Source organism: Anguilla anguilla, chromosome 14, assembly GCF_013347855.1.
Source record: "Anguilla anguilla isolate fAngAng1 chromosome 14, fAngAng1.pri, whole genome shotgun sequence".
Lineage (NCBI taxonomy): Eukaryota > Metazoa > Chordata > Actinopteri > Anguilliformes > Anguillidae > Anguilla > Anguilla anguilla.
Window position 1 is genome coordinate 30,969,133 of NC_049214.1, and position 17,012 is coordinate 30,986,144.

At 45.3% G+C, this 17,012-nt stretch overlaps 1 protein-coding gene across 2 annotated transcripts; it reads right to left on the reverse strand.

Moving 5' to 3' along the window:
• Positions 1–66: 66 nt before the first annotated feature.
• Positions 67–14,398, reverse strand: idh3b (isocitrate dehydrogenase (NAD(+)) 3 non-catalytic subunit beta). 2 transcript variants are annotated; one of them, XM_035392413.1, is made up of 11 exons: positions 14,259–14,398; positions 12,875–13,048; positions 12,202–12,322; positions 11,815–11,875; positions 11,168–11,300; positions 10,803–10,936; positions 10,425–10,527; positions 10,068–10,214; positions 8,023–8,117; positions 7,070–7,130; positions 67–1,227 (listed from the first exon to the last, which is right to left on the reverse strand). In XM_035392413.1, exons 1-11 carry the CDS (start codon positions 14,361–14,363, stop codon positions 1,150–1,152), a joined length of 1,212 nt encoding a protein of 403 aa, XP_035248304.1. In that variant the 5' UTR covers positions 14,364–14,398; the 3' UTR covers positions 67–1,149. The 2 variants fall into 2 exon arrangements, with proteins under 2 accessions (XP_035248304.1, XP_035248303.1); XM_035392412.1 differs by lacking the exon at positions 67–1,227 and adding an exon at positions 5,131–5,330.
• Positions 14,399–17,012: the final 2,614 nt, after the last annotated feature.

A 17,012-nucleotide genomic window follows, 5' to 3' on the forward strand; every position in this document is an offset into this window, starting at 1 on the left:
TTTCAGCTAAACGATCCAGCAGGGCTAGTCAGCAGGCGGGCAGAGAAATCATGCTTTGACACTCAGTAATTTGAAACATTTTATTTCCGTTTCACGAAGACACAGACCAACAACAGATAATTCAGCGGTAGAATAAATAAGAATAAATATAGACTCGTACGTCTTTTAAGGATATTGCATTGAAAGGAGGTCCTGTCACTAAAACATTAATCGTTAAAGAGTTCAGCGACTACCCCACACAAAAGCAAGGCTGAAGGGGGATTTGACACTGCCCAAAGACCTAAAGCACAACAACATACACAGCAAACTTACTTTAAGGATGGAAATTCATCCATCTATTGCAAACTATTAACCGTACATCAATGCCTTTCAAATGGGATCAACACATTAACTTGCAAATGTAACATTTTAAACATGTTCCCACTGTAAGGTTTTTGAAACAGTTTAAAGCGTTTTTTAGTGGCTGATTAAATTCAAATCCAGATTAAACAGGTTGTTTCATCATATACGGCAGCCCAAAAGGTCCAAAAAGGTTATTGGTCTATGTCCATGTCAGTCCACACACCACTGCCTTTACAGCATTATGGTCCCTGCATGTAATGCAAAATGTTGTGCCTTATAACCGCTAAACTACCAGCTGCCTCAGTCAGCTCCCCAAACATATGGGAAAGCAACCCAGTCTGCTACCCAGCCAAAATGCATTTCCTTAAGAAAAAAAAAAGAAAAAAAACATTGGATTTCTCAATGAAGGAATTCATTAGCAATGAATGAAGAAGGGGCCATGCCACAGATCTAAAGACATCACCATAATTTCTCCAGTCTCCAGTGGCAAGAGTACTTTAACCACTGCATTTAAATATTTAAAAGCTTTTAAAAAGGCAGCAGTCGTCTGGAGACAGATATACCATCCAGACGACTGGAGCTAAAATGCAAGCCTGAGATAACACAGCTGAAATGACCTGTTGGATACTGCAGCGGTGTGTGTCTGTGTGTGTGCGTGGTCACAGTGGAGTGTGTGTGTTGAAGTTTGGGGGTGTGTGTGTGTGTGGTCACGCTGGAGTGCGTGTGCTGAGGCTTGGGTGTGTGTGCGTGGCCAGTGGGCGTGTCTGGTCTGGGGGGGGGGGCGTGGCAGCGGGGCGAGCGTTGCGGTCAGACGGTCAGGTTGCTGATGACGGCGCGGGTGAACTCGTCGCTGGTCGCGTAGCCGCCCAGGTCTGCTGTACGCACCTGCCCAGGACAGAGGGGGGAGGGGGGAGCGTTACAGAGCAGCACACCTGCTACATTCTCACACACGTACACAAACACACTCACTCACACACACACTTACTCACACACACACTCACTCACTCACTCTCACTCTCACTCTCTCACACACTCACTCTCTCACACACACACACACACACACACATACTCACACAAACGCACGCGCGCGCACACACACACACTCACACAAACTCACTCTCTCACACACACACACACTCACACAAACACACACGCCCGCACACTCACACTCACTCACACACTCACTCACACACACAAACACACTCACTCACACACTCACTCTCACTCACACTCTCTCACACTCACTCACTCACACACTCACTCTCTCACACACACACACACACACACACACAAACACACTCACTCACACACACACTTACTCACACACACACTCACTCACTCACTCTCACTCACTCTCTCACACACTCACTCTCTCACACACACACACACACACTCACACAAACACACACGCCCGCACGTGCGCGCGCATACACACACTCACACAAACACACACTCTCTCTCACACACACTCACATACACACACACACAAACTCACACACACAGACACAGACTCACTCACGCGCACACTGTCGCTCTCACGCTCACGCGCACACTCACAAAAAATTACGCCCACTGCAAACAGCCCCCCCACCCCCCCACCCCCCACCCCCCCCACCAACCTTTCTTCACTCCCCCACAAACCAGAAAGAGTCTGTCGTCCGTCCTGTTTCACACTTCTCTTTAATTTAACGTGTTTGGAGAGACAGTACAAAATGAATCAGACTCACAACAGCAACTGGGAAATCAGCCCAAATCTACAGGAAAGCCATAAGACTGTCAGCATTGGGTCACTCCACCTTCGATTAGCTGCTGTTCTCTCACAGAAATGCTCAACCTTCTCCTGCCTACATGAATACTGTACACATACAAGTATGGCCTGCATCAAATTAAACAGCAAATTAAAGCAACATGGATACAGCATTTCAGATATTCAGATGATCTGAATTCAGGAATGCTCCAGAACCTGGGCCTGACATTCCTTCTGGAAGCTTCTGGATCGTTCCGGGGTGTGCATAAGTACAAACTCCAACGAACTTGGGCTTCTCCAGGGGAAGATAAAGTACATATGAGGGACTTAAGTAACAGTTCGGCACAACGTGAAAACTGTCCGTCAATCAGCATCCTGCTTGTGGATACCGCATTCCAGAACCATAATGACATTCACTCTGAGCATGTCATAATCACATTCACTCTGAGCATGTCATAATTACATTCACTCTGAGCATGTCATAATGACATTCACTCTGAGCATGTCATAATCACATTCACTCTGAGCATGTCATAATTACATTCACTCTGAGCATGTCATAATGACATTCACTCTGAGCATGTCATAATGACATTCACTCTGAGCATGTCATAATGACATTCACTCTGAGCATGTCATAATTACATTCACTCTGAGCATGTCATAATGACATTCACTCTGAGCATGTCATAATGACATTCACTCTGAGCATGTCATAATGACATTCACTCTGAGCATGTCATAATGACATTCACTCTGAGCATGTCATAATGACATTCACTCTGAGCATGTCATAATTACATTCACTCTGAGCATGTCATAATGACATGCTAGCATGAGCTGGACTGTTCAATATTTGTTTTGATAGGTTTTACATCATCAGGAAATGAACAGTTTAGATTATTATATTTTTCAACCGCTAATAACCAAATTCAGTAAGCATTCAAAAAATTAAAAAATAAAATAAAATAATGAAATGAAAAGCAAAAGAAAAAACTGTAAGGCATACAGAAACCAAAAAATGCAAGCCTGACACAGACAAACGTTTAGTTTACAGTTTTACAGGTTACATCACGTGTGAATAGTTACACTCTCTCTCATGTGTTACTCATTGATTTAAGAACTGCAGTAATTTATAATAGACCGCCCCTTTAGTGAAGCCAGGCCACCGTATTAAGGGGGCTGGCAGTGCTCCCGTCTGATAGGCCCTTATGCCACCACCCCTCTCCGAGCAGGGTTGGTGACAGTGAGCAGCGGTTTCAGTGAAGACTGTTAAATGTGCCTCAGAGATAAACCCCTCTGCTTTCACTGCCAGGGTGGGGCTCTCTGGAGCCCCGTGTGCTGGCCACTGATGAGTGGTCCGGCTAGACACAGACTGCCCCGCCTGACTAGTGAAAATCCCACAAAATTACAGTTATTAATACAAAAAAAACCTGCTATTAAGTTGTGCATGTTGTTTCTCCTGGACTGCTTAATACTTTAAAAACCATTCTCTGCAAAGTGGAATCGGATTTTGGTGAAAAATAGGTGTGCAGTGAGGTGTGCGGGTTTGGAAGGCACTGGATAGAAATTGGCCCTACAGATAAGACTCTGCTCTACAGGTAGAACTCTACAGATAGGACTCTGCTCTACAGGTAGAACTCTACAGATAAGACTCTGCTCTACAGGTAGAACTCTACAGATAGGACTCTGCTCTACAGGTAGAACTCTACAGATAGGACTGTGCTCTACAGGTAGAACTCTACAGATAAGACTCTGCTCTACAGGTAGAACTCTACAGATAGGACTCTGCTCTACAGGTAGAACTCTACAGATAGGACTCTGCTCTACAGGTAGAACTCTACAGATAGGACTCTGCTCTACAGGTAGAACTCTACAGATAGGACTCTGCTCTACAGGTAGAACTCTACAGATAAGACTCTGCTCTACAGGTAGAACTCTACAGATAGGACTCTGCTCTACAGGTAGAACTCTACAGATAGGACTCTGCTCTACAGGTAGGGCTCTACAGGTAGGATACAGCCCTACAGACAGCATACTTTTCCATCACTTTTCCTCACCGGAAGTTTTCCCACCAGTTTTGCCATTTTCTGCACTGTAACGTCTGACACGGTCTGAAGGGCTAACAGGGTTTCCGTAAGAGCAGCAGACCCTAAAAACCACCGTCCAAAAACTCCAGCCGTGCATTTCCATTTGTACAAGAGTCCTGCTTTTCAGCATGTGAGGATATGGCAGCTGCAGGAAGGCACCCTCGAGTAGATCTACAGCATTTCATGCATGCGCTCAGACCCTGGCCAACCGCACCTGCACACTGTCCATTCTGAAATGAAGCCCTTGTGGTCCGTTTGAGTGTCTGTGTAGCCGCTGAACACCTCCCGCGTGCGTCACTTAAAAACCAGAAGCCCGTGATGGCGAAGGTGCTGCAGCGGGAAACGTAAACGGCGGCGCGGCGAGGTCAGAGGTCACCGTCACGGAGACGCGAGGCCAAAATGAAGACGTTCGACCCAGGCGCAGTCGCGCTAGGTAAAAAAAAAGCCCCCCAAAACACGCCAGCGGGAGGGGTCAGAAAGCCAGCCTTAGAAACGTTAAGTGGAATGTTTGCCCCAGAAACGGACGGACAGAGAGGAGAAGCAGGTTTAGCTCAGAGGAGAGAGGGAAATGAAGAGAGAACTATGCCAATTTGGGGACTTTCCTGAACTGAGGAAAATTAAGGGAGAGAAACAGAGCACAGAGGAGACAGAAATACTTGGATGCAGGGAGAGAGCAGGCAGGTGTGTGTGTGTGTGTGTGTGCACGCACATTTGTGTGTACTTGTGTGTGCTTGTGTGTATGCGCATGTTTGTACGTGTGCGTGCATGAGTATGTGTGTGCGTGCATGTGTGTGTGTGCGTGCGCAAGTGTGTGCATGCAGGTGTGTGTGTGCACACACATTTGTGTGTACTTGTGTGTGTGCGTGCACATGTTTGTACGAGTGCGTGCACGAGTATGTGTGTGTGCATGCATGTGTGTGTGTATGTGTGTGTGTGTGCGTGCGCGAGTATGTGTGTGTGCATGCATGTGTGTGTGTGTGTGTGTGCGTGCATTGAAGGGGGTTAAGAGTCGGGATTTAGGTCCTGGCAGGAGGGGAGGGGTTTCCAGAGTTTGGGGGGGGGGTTCTTCAGTATACGGGCCGCAGGTTCTCAATGACGGCACGCACAAAATCCCCTGTGGTGCAGTACCCCCCCAGGTCCCTTGTCCGCACCTGGGACACACATACACGGGGGGGGGGAGAGGGGACGCAGACATACAGGGGGGAGAGGAGGGAGGACCACTTCAGACATGACTAATGGAGGCGGATCACTGCCAGAAGGCAAACTGCAGCCGTCTTTCAGAGACGTTCACACGCTCCGGACGCAAGCAACGGCGAGAAATACCATTACAGTGAGACCCTTTAGAGATGCAGACACGTACACACACATACACACATACACACATACACACACGTACACACGTACACACACGTACACACGTACACACACGTACACACGTACGCACACGTACACACACGTACACACATACGTACACACACGTACACACACGTACACACATACACACGTACACACGCACACACATACACACATACACACACGTACACACATACACACACGTATACACGTACACACGTACACACATACACACACGTACACACATGTACACACGTATACACGTACACACGTACACACGTACACACACGTACACACACATACACACACATACACACACGTACACACACGTACACACACGTACACACACGTACACACGTACACACACGTACACACGCGTACACACGCGTACACACGCGTACACACATGTACACACATGTACACACACGTACACACGTACACACACGTACACACATACACACATGTACACACATACACACGCGTACACACACGTACACACGTACACACACATGTACACACGTACACACACGTACACACACATACACACACGTACACACACGTACACACACGTACACACGTACACACGTACACACGTACACACACGTACACACGCACACACACGCACACACACGTACACACACGTACACACGTACACACACGTACACACGCGTACACACACGTACACACGCGTACACACACGTACACACACGTACACACGCACACACGTACACACGCGTACACACACGTACACACGTACACACACGTACACACGTACACACGTACACACACGTACACACACGTACACACGTACACACGTACACACACGTACACACGTACACACATGTACACACGTACACACACACGTACACACACGTACACACATGTACACACGTACACACGTACACACACGTACACACACGTACACACACATACACACACGTAAACACACGTACACACGTACACACGTACACACGTACACTCTAACGGGATGTTGGACTCTTCACATAGCGCTAATAAAGCCTCTACAAACTCCCATTTCACATCGGAGGAGGGTGGAGCACGGGCTCGTCTGGGCACGCTCAGACATACGCAGTGTCCCTAATGCTCAAACAGCGCCGAATTCACAAAAAAAAAACATCTCACAATTCTGTGGCGTTCCGCGTTTGTGTGTATATTCCGCTTTTTACCCAAGCTTCCTCGGCCCTACTGAGGGCGGTAATGCGATCGGCAGACTCCACGCAGGGGCTGCTCTGAGTCTCTTCTGTTTCGCACTTCTTTCAGAGTAAAACACAGAGCTGAGGCTTTACAACAGCAAGCACACAACCTGAGCACACGCACACACACACACACACCCATGCACGCACACGTGCGCACACATGCACGCACACACATACACACACACACACAAGCACTCACACACACAGAGGATTCAGTGGTTAGGAGAACACAGACACAGCTGTCACAGACAGACAGAGAACGACAGACAGACAGACAGACAAGCAGGCAGGCAGGCAGACAGACATACAGACAGACCTACCTTGCCCTGCTTGATCACCCTCTTGACAGCTTCAGACACCATGTTGGAATGATACTCCAGACTGCAACAGAGAATCACAGCATTAGGGCCCATACAAACACAACCCTAACACCCAAATTACAATGAAATACACACCAAATCAACATTTTGCAGTTCATATCACTCTAGTCTATTTATTCACATTCCTTAACCACTCATATGAATAACTCTGAAGTTTGGGTTATGCTTTCCAAGAATTTCTGGGAATTTAAGGGTCAAATCTGGGTTAAAGACTAAAACACAAATACCAAATTTTAGAATTATTTACATGAATGATCCAAGAACTATGCGGAAAATTTTATAAAGAGACTTTTTTTCTGGTGAGGACAGTGCATGTATGGTCTGTGTGTGTGTGAGGAAGGGAGCAGAGTTGCTGAGATGATGTGTGTATGGTTTGTATGATGTGTATGGTATGTGTGCGTGTATGGTGTGTAAGGTGTGTATGGTGTGTATGGTATGTATGATGTGTATGGTGTGTATAGTATGTGTGCGTGTATGGTGTGTAAGGTGTGTATGGTTTGTATGATGTGTATGGTGTGTATGGTATGTGTGCGTGTATGGTGTGTAAGGTGTGTATGGTTTGTATGATGTGTATGGTGTGTATGGTATGTGTGCGTGTATGGTGTGTAAGGTGTGTATGGTTTGTATGATGTGTATGGTGTGTATGGTATGTGTGCGTGTATGGTGTGTATGGTTTGTATGATGTGTATGGTGTGTATGGTATGTGTGCGTGTATGGTGTGTATGGTATGTATGATGTGTATGGTATGTGTGCGTGTATGGTGTGTAAGGTGTGTATGGTATGTATGATGTGTATGGTGTGTGTGGGTGTATGGTGTGTATGATGTATGTGATGTGTATGGTGTGTATGATATGTATTGGTGTGAGAGGGTGCAGGGTTGCTAGGATACTCACTTGAGGTGTCTGAGCATGTTGGCGGCGCTCAGCAGCATGGCGGTGGGGTTGGCGATGTTCCGGCCGACAGCCTGAGCGAAGGGGTGCCGCGCGCCCTGAGAAACAGAGCATTAGAGCCTCTTATACCCTAACCACATATACCCAACCCCACATATACCCTAACCACATATACCCAACCCCACATATACCCTAAACACATATACCCAACCCCACATATACCCTAACCACATATAACCCACATATCCCCTACCCACATATACCCAACCCCACATATACCCTAACCACATATACCCAACCCCACATATACCCTAACCACATATACCCAACCCCACATATACCCTAACCACATATACCCAACCCCACATATACCCTAACCACATATAACCCACATATCCCCTACCCACATATACCCAACCCCACATATACCCTTACCACATATACCCTAAACACATATACCCAACCCCACATATACCCTAACCACATATACCCTAACCACATATAACCCACATATCCCCTACCCACATATACCCAACCCCACATATACCCTAACCACATATACCCTACCCACATATACCCAACCCCACATATACCCTAACCACATATACCCAACCCTACATATAACCTACATATACCCTAACCACATATAACCCACATATCCCCTACCCACATATACCCAACCCCAAAAATACCCCACATATACCCTAACCATATATACCCAACCCCACATATACCCTAACCACATATACCCAACCCCACATATACCCTAACCACATATACCCAACCCCACATATACCCTAACCACATATACCCAACCCCACATATACCCTAACCACATATACCCAACCCCACATATACCCTAACCACATATACCCAACCCCACATATACCCTAACCACATATACCCAACCCCACATATACCCTAACCACATATACCCAACCCCACATATACCCTAACCACATATACCCAACCCCACATATACCCCAACCACATATACCCAACCCCACATATACCCTAACCACATATACCCAACCCCACATATACCCTAACCACATATACCCAACCCCACATATCCCCTAACCACATATACCCAACCCCACATATACCCTAACCACATATACCCAACCCCACATATACCCAACCCCACATATACCCTACCCACATATACCCAACCCCACATATAACCTATATATACCCTAACCACATATAACCCACATATCCCCTAACCACATATACCCAACCCCACATATACCCTAACCACATATACCCAACCCCACATATACCCTAACCACATATACCCAACCCCACATATACCCTAACCACATATACCCAACCCTACATATAACCTACATATACCCTAACCACATATACCCAACCCCACATATCCCCTAACCACATATACCTATACCCAACTCTAACCACATATACCCTACATATACCCTAACCACATATAGCCAATCCTACATATAACCTACATATACCCTAACCATATATACCCAACCCTACATATACCCTTACCACATATACCCAACCCTACATATCCCCTAACCACATATACCTATACCCAAATATAACCACATATACCCTACATATACCCTAACCACATGTACCCAACCATAACCACATGTACCCGTTACCCAACCCTAATGACATATACCATAACCACATATACCCAACCCCATATATACCCTACACATACCCTAACCACATATACCCAACCCTAAATATACCCTAACCACATATACCCAACACTAATTATATCCTAATCACATATACCCAACCCTAACCACATATACCCTAAGCACATATACCCAACCCTACATACAGTATACCCTAAGCACATGTACCCAACTCAAAATATACCGTAGCCCTTCAGACACAAAGAGCATTTCAGCCTCTTCTGACATGTAAAGACGCACCACACAGGTGCATTTACACACACATACTTTGACACATTCACACACACACACACACACACAGAGTGCGCCTCACACACTCTCCCGCACACGCACACACACACACAGCGCGGAGGGGAGGGGGAAACTCACGGTCTCGAACACGGCGTACTCAGCGCTGTAGCTCTCCCCGGGCACCACGCCGGCCCCGCCCACCAGCCCGGCGGCCAGGTTGTCGATGATGTTGCCGTACAGGTTGGGCATCACCAGCACGTCAAACTGGTAGGGGTTCTGCACCAGCTGGGAGAGAGGGGCGGGAGAGCGGCTCTCTCAGGGCTCGCATCACATTCACACCGCGAGCGGCTCTTCAGTGCGTTTCAGACAAATGTACGACTTTCAGAGACAAATGTATGACTTTCAGGGACAAATGTACGACTTTCAGGGACAAATGTACAACCTTCAGGGAGAAATGTGCGACTTTCAAGGACAGATGTGCGACCTTCAGGGTACCTGCATGCAGCAGTTGTCGATGATTATGGTCTCGTATTTGATCTTGGGGTACAGTTCCGCTACCTCGGCACAGCTCTGCAGAAACAGCCCGTCGGCCAGCTTCCTGTACGGGGGAAAATGAGATGTGGGGGGGGGGGGGAGGAAGTCAGGCAGGGGGTTGGCAGCTTGGTTATGCTCAGGTAAGAAGGTAAGAGAGTAGCTATAGAGTTGGAGCTGGATCGGGGTTATTAACCACAAACTGCATGTGAAACGGGGCCATATCAGACAGACAGACTGCTTTGATTAAACGCTGAAATGCTTTCCTGAATGCTCTGATCAGAAAATATCTAGTCGGTCACATGACCAACGCTGGGCTCACACAACGTTGGCAGCGCTCACATAATGTTGGCCTTGTGCACGGCGGTGACCTTGCTCCGCCCCTTCTTGGTGGCGTAGTCGAAGGCGAACTTGGCGATGCGGCGGGACTTCTCGCGGGTGATGATCTTCAAGCACTCGATGACGCCCTTCACACTCTTGAGAGATGGACAGCGTGAAACAAAGGAAGGGAGACTGTCACAGGAAGGAACTGTTTATTATTATTACTAATACTAATATGTATTATTGCATTTGGTGATTAAACAGAAAAATCTATCTTTTGTTTTTACCAAACCTGTATAGTGCCCTATATTTTGATCCAGCAGTACCCTGTATTTTTGTCAAGTTGGGCGCTGTATTTTGGTCACGCAATGCACAGGCTGGTTTACCTCATGCTCCAGGGAGCTGTACTCCCCTTCGGTCTGCTCGCGTATGATGACCAGGTCCAGGTTGTTGTGGCGAGTGCTGTAACCGGGCAGGCTGTTCACATGGACCACGTTGGCAAACAGGTCCAGCTTCCTCCTGGGAACACAACCACCAGCAGGATTTTCGAATATTATACTTATTGTGAAATTATAGTAAGACAAGCTTCAAGAAAAATGGCACCAAGTCTTTCATTGAATGTGAGAATCCTGTCGTTACTTTACTGAGCAGCAGGTGGCACTCTACATACACACTATATATGTGCACACAGTCCAAAATGTTTGAAAAAATCTGTTTATATATGCACACAAGATCAAGATAAGGACAAGGGCAAATCCTAACCAAATCAATAGATTCAATAAGGCAAGTAATTCAATTAGGCCCGGCCAGAGCTCTGGCCAGATCAAAGGAATCTGCTTAACCCTTTTGAGGAGGAGGTCAGCGTTCTAGAACTCCACTGCTTTCATTCGCCAGCAGCGAGATCAGCATTAGAACATTCAGTTAAGAACATTCTGATCACATACTTGTGATCTCATGGCTTACAGGGATAAAGGATGAAGCACTCTGTACTACACAAGATCCGGGTCCCTGTGTGACAGAGAGAGGCCCTCACCTCAGTCTCATCTCGTAGGAGGCCAGCTCTCCCTTGTACTCCATCGGGGTGTGGATCTTCCCTGTGCACAAACGGACAAGGGGGGGCGGGGATAAAATTAATAACAGCAGAGAAGATTAAAAAGCAGAGACACGTACTTACCAAGCACAGACTAAGTGATCACAGCCAGGCCACTGAAACAGGACCATCCTTACTGGGTGAGGTTTACATAGCCTATAACATAATACATATGTACCCCATTGGCCAAAGAAGAGTACAGTAACCTCTGGGATTTTATTTATATGTGTATGTCTGTGTGCATGCATATATGTATATAGGCTTTTGTTTTTCGTAAATAAATCAAGTAATTCACTTGTTCAAACCCTCCTTTCTCCTCTCTCTCCACACCTTTCATGGCCACCCTGTTGGTCTTCATGGAGGCCAGCACCTGGTCCAGCTTCTCCTCGCTGGCCATGTTCTGTACCTCACTCAGGTGGAACTCCTCGAACTCCACCGGCACGTCACCTGCCTGGAGGAGGGAGGGGCGAGGGGGAGGGGTTAGGGGCGGGGTTAAATGGGGCGGATTTAAAGAAGAATGACAGCCTCAAAGTGGTCTCACTGATTCCATACGCTCTGCACCATATTTTCATCATGCATCAAGCCCCCACTCATATTCTTCACTACTGGAGGTTCCAGAACCCTGATGCAATGTCACAGGGCAGAAGAACATTCGTTGTCACAGTAATGAACTTGACCACACCCCTTCATGAATTTGTGAGCCAGCTGAGCATCTTGTGGTTCTATAGTACCTGCGGCAAACCGAGGAAGCAGCTTGTCTCTCTGAAAAAAAAACAGCTAAATACACAGAAACAAACCTGGACCCCAGAAATTGTAGCCCAGAAAGCTACAATAGCTCAAGAAAAAAATGCCTACAAAAAACAAAAACAAAGCGTTCATTCTTGTAGAGGGCCAGAGACATCACAATACTAATGGTATGGAGCGCTTCTGGACACAGCTAAGCTAACACCCATAAGACTGATCAGAGAGGCACTGGCAGAGCCTAATTCATCAGGCTTGTCACCTTGAAGACTTCCTTCACAGCCGTCATGAGCTCTGGTCCCACCCCGTCGCCAGGCACCATGGTGACCCTGAAGGTGCTGTCGGCACGGGCCGGGGGGGCCTCTGGGGCCCTCAGGCAGGCCCCCACACTGAGGGACCTGGAGCCCAGATGATGCAGCCAGGGGCCGTTAAGGCCCTGAAAAAAAAAACAGAGAGACGGCATAATGCTTTAGTGCATTTCTAAATACAGGAGTGTGTCTTGACCTAGAGGTTTTATTAAACAATATAATGTCACTGTGCTCTATTGATCTTGCCTGGTGTAATTGAGCCGGCCAGTATGACCAGAAGGTGGGATTTGCACTTTTTGAGAGAATTTTATTGGTTCCAATACACCAGACAAGATCAGTAAGGCGTAGAAAAGTGTTTGAATCCAAAGCAAACACGTATTTGACCCGGGTCTGCACTGTACACATGGATGCAATCCACAATTCAGTCACCATTTGCTCAATAATTTCTTCTGCTTGAGCTCATATGGCCAGAGTTTTGGCTGTCAGGAACCAATCAAGTGAGGCCTACACCTTGGGGGCTAGTTTAGGCAGATTTTTCTTTGAGATTGTGCAATATGCATTCCATCCACTAATTATTATATATATATATATTTTTTACAACCGTTAAGATTAAAGACAGCTAATACCATCCTCAAAACGTATGTGCTTTTAAATGGTGAAGTCCAGTAATTTGGAATAAGTCAGAGAATGCATGTGATAAACAAAAACGTAACTATACAGGCTGTCAAGCCCATGATTTTTCTCACTGCCATAGCGTTACAGGTCAGACGTGAAATGTACTGGGACAGGGTTTGTGGAAGTTTAGGTCGTCACTGCGTTCCATATACTGACAATCCATCACCTTCAGAAACACTGGCCTCGTTTCTCAAATGTCACACGTATGAAACACAAGACACTTCTTAAATGACCATATCTCACGACTTGTCAGTCATCACTGAGTCAAACCGGCTACCAACCTTGACTGTCTATCGTAGCGAAGATAACAATGATCAAAATTAGGAAAAAATTAATGTCATTCAATCAGTTTTCTTTGTCAGAAAATATTTGTGGAATTTAACAGGTGGAAATAAGGTGGATTAGGTAATATGTTATCCATATAGCAATTTAGACAATTCCAATGTCGGGAAAGCTACCAAGCTAGGACTGACGTTAGCTAGCGGACTAGCTAAACTAGCGGACCAGCAACAACACGAGACCAAAGATATCACGCTGACAGAAACAACACAAGACCAAAGATATCACGCTGGCAGAAACCCTGTGTTACCGTTACTAGGTTACTTCTCTCATGAAATCACGAATGATATGTGCACCGCATCAGCCTAGTAAGGAGCAGCTCACCTTTGCTAATGTAACGAGGCTACCTCGGAGTGCTGCCGCCATGCTTATGTTTCTGTGCCGATTAACTGCCCCTAGCCTAGTTAGCCTGCCGAAAACTGGGTTCATTGTGACCCTGACACCAGAAACACTTGTTTTCCACACTTCCGGGAAGAAAGGTGTCACAGCGCAGCCGCAGTCTATGTTAGACATGTCTGTGCAACATGTAGATTAGCCAGCATAAATGTAACAAATAAATGTGTGTCCTTGTCACAGCATGTCATTGAAGAATAAACAGCAAATAAAGGTTGCTTTGAAAAATAGATAAAGCGGATTGCTAGGTTAGTAAAAAAAAGTAATCCAGGGAGATTTGAGTTTATTGGGGAGAACTTGATGCTAGATTAGATAAATAGATACTGTTACCAGCCAGCTAGTTCACTAATTCACTGCCTCTACTCAAAAGAATTAAGGTAACAATTTGCAGTGAGGTTTTTCAGTTATTTATACTTGGGGTATTGATTAAATGCCGTGAGCCTATCATTGTCAGCATAACAGTTAAGTTTAAGTACAGCCAATGTAGGTTTCCTCCATATTTAAAAGCCTAATTACATTGAACCTACAGAAATATTAATGTTCATATTCATTGAGATATTAAGCTAACTAATCATTAGAATTAAGTTTATTCAAGTAGTAATCTTTTTAATTTCTACTCAAAATTGTTTGTTTAGTACTTTTTTGTATAACCTACCATTGTCCAAAAAAAAAAAGCAATGTGACTTAGATGATTTCACATTTTTTGTGTTAACTGGTTAACTTTATTGATCCATGACACAGTGCTACAGATCTTGAGTTTGTTACAACATACATCCAGCTAACAAACTTTGTGAGTAAGCAGGCAGGAACTGAACTTGTGGGTGAGAGGCGACTGCACTAACCGGTGCACTAAAGATGAGTTCATTGTTAGCAGAGAAGCTAGCCAGGGAATACTGAAGCTTGTGTACTGAGCTACAGTGTTCCCTGCCGAATCAAAGCAGGAACTGAACTCAGGCGTTGGTGACTTCACCTTTATTTCAGTGGTTAGCACAGCTGCCTCTCACCCAGATAGACTCAAGTTCAATTCCTGCCTGCTACTTGCAGAATTCACGCGCTAGATTTCATGAGTTTTAACAAATTCAAGATCTGTTGTGGTGTGTCATAGAACTACAAAGTTGACCAAGAGGTGAATTTCAAATTATTTGAGAGGAAATTTAAAAAGACGACTAGTTGAATCAACTTAATTCTTATGATTAGTTAGCTTAATATGTAATATGTAAATAGATTCAGCATAATTAAGCTTTTAAATATGGGGGGAAGACCACATTGGTTGCACTTATACTAGCTTTGTTAGTCTGACAATGATAGGCTCATTGCATTTACCTGATAAAATCACAAGTACAAATTACTTGAAACCTCAATGTAAATTGTTGCCTCGGTTGAGTAGGGGCAGTGAATTATTTTTTCAAGTAATTAGGGTATGGCTGCTTGTGGAATACATTTTTAAGAAAGCTATTAAATGCCATACAGCTAATAAACTTCATAGCTAAAAAAAAATACAGTTTAAAAATACACAAGATGGCCATGTACAAAACAAAACGGGGTAAAGCATCTCTATTTTCATTCTGGTTTGTTGAGAATGCAGTATCCAGTTTTATCATGCAGGCTAAACAGAGTATTGATAAGCAAAGAGAATTACTAGCAAGCCCCCATGATGGTGAGACATCATTTTTCCTGTCATCGGACCAAAATACACTACATTTCCCAAAGTATGTGGACTAACCAGTGGTTTCTAACCAGTGGTTTTGGAATTTCAGCCACACCCATTGCTAACAGATGCATAAAATGAAGCATACAGCCGCGCAATCTCCATCGGCAAACATTGGCGGTAGAATGGGTCGTACTGAAGAGCTCAGTGACTTTCAACGTGGCACTGTTCCAAGATAAGAACTCTCACTCTCATCCCCGCTTTTCCACGCTTTCTGTAATACCTGTCTGAGACTCAGACCATAACAGGTGTAATCTCCATCATTGCAACGCCCATGGCATGACAGGGCCTGTGACAGGGAGGAAGTTTTAACGAATTAGCGCATTTCTGCTAGGGAGCTCAGACGCCTAACTTAGCCCACAGCCTTCTCCACCAGTTGCCACAACAACCCCTTTAAACGCCTCGGGAACAGACTGTAGCCTAATTCTTGTGCAATTAGGCATGGTGATGTTGGCTGAGGATAGCCAGACACTGGATCAGGGCGAACAGATTGTCCTGTACCGCAGAGCATTAGCTGCTAAAAGCCAATGGGAGGTCAAGTGATTTCCACTGGGAAAACAATCATGGTATCATGCTGCTTGTTTCGACCTGTCACTGACGTTGCCAAATGGTTCCTCTTGCTTTAACGAACCCCAATCCCCCGCACAATTAATTAATTATTATTATTTTTATTATTATTATTATTATTATTATTATTATTATTATTAATAACAATAATAATAATAATAATAATAACAACAACAACAACAACAACAACAATAATAATAATAGGGTTAGCAAACGTCATCCTATATTTTTTTCATAAATAAAGATGTAGGCATATTAGCTAATCACTGACATTAGGACATAGAAGAATGAAGTCTATTTTTACGGCTATTTTATATTATGGTTAAGCGACAGCTATGTTTACCTCCAACATCTACACGTGGGAGAGAGGGGAGGGGCTTGGCTTAGGTTCGCGTCGACTGACGCGCTTA

Bases quoted from the DNA above. Each gene is read 5' to 3' on its own strand.
- idh3b (XM_035392412.1), bottom strand. From the start codon at position 14,363: ATGAACCCAGTTTTCGGCAGGCTAACTAGGCTAGGGGCAGTTAATCGG. The intron at 11,301-11,814 runs GTGAGGGCCTCT...TTGTGTTCCCAG, and splicing joins TCCTACGAGATGAGACTGAG to GAGGAAGCTGGACCTGTTTG. The intron at 10,215-10,424 runs GTACCCTGAAGG...CCTCTCTCCCAG, and splicing joins TCGACAACTGCTGCATGCAG to CTGGTGCAGAACCCCTACCA.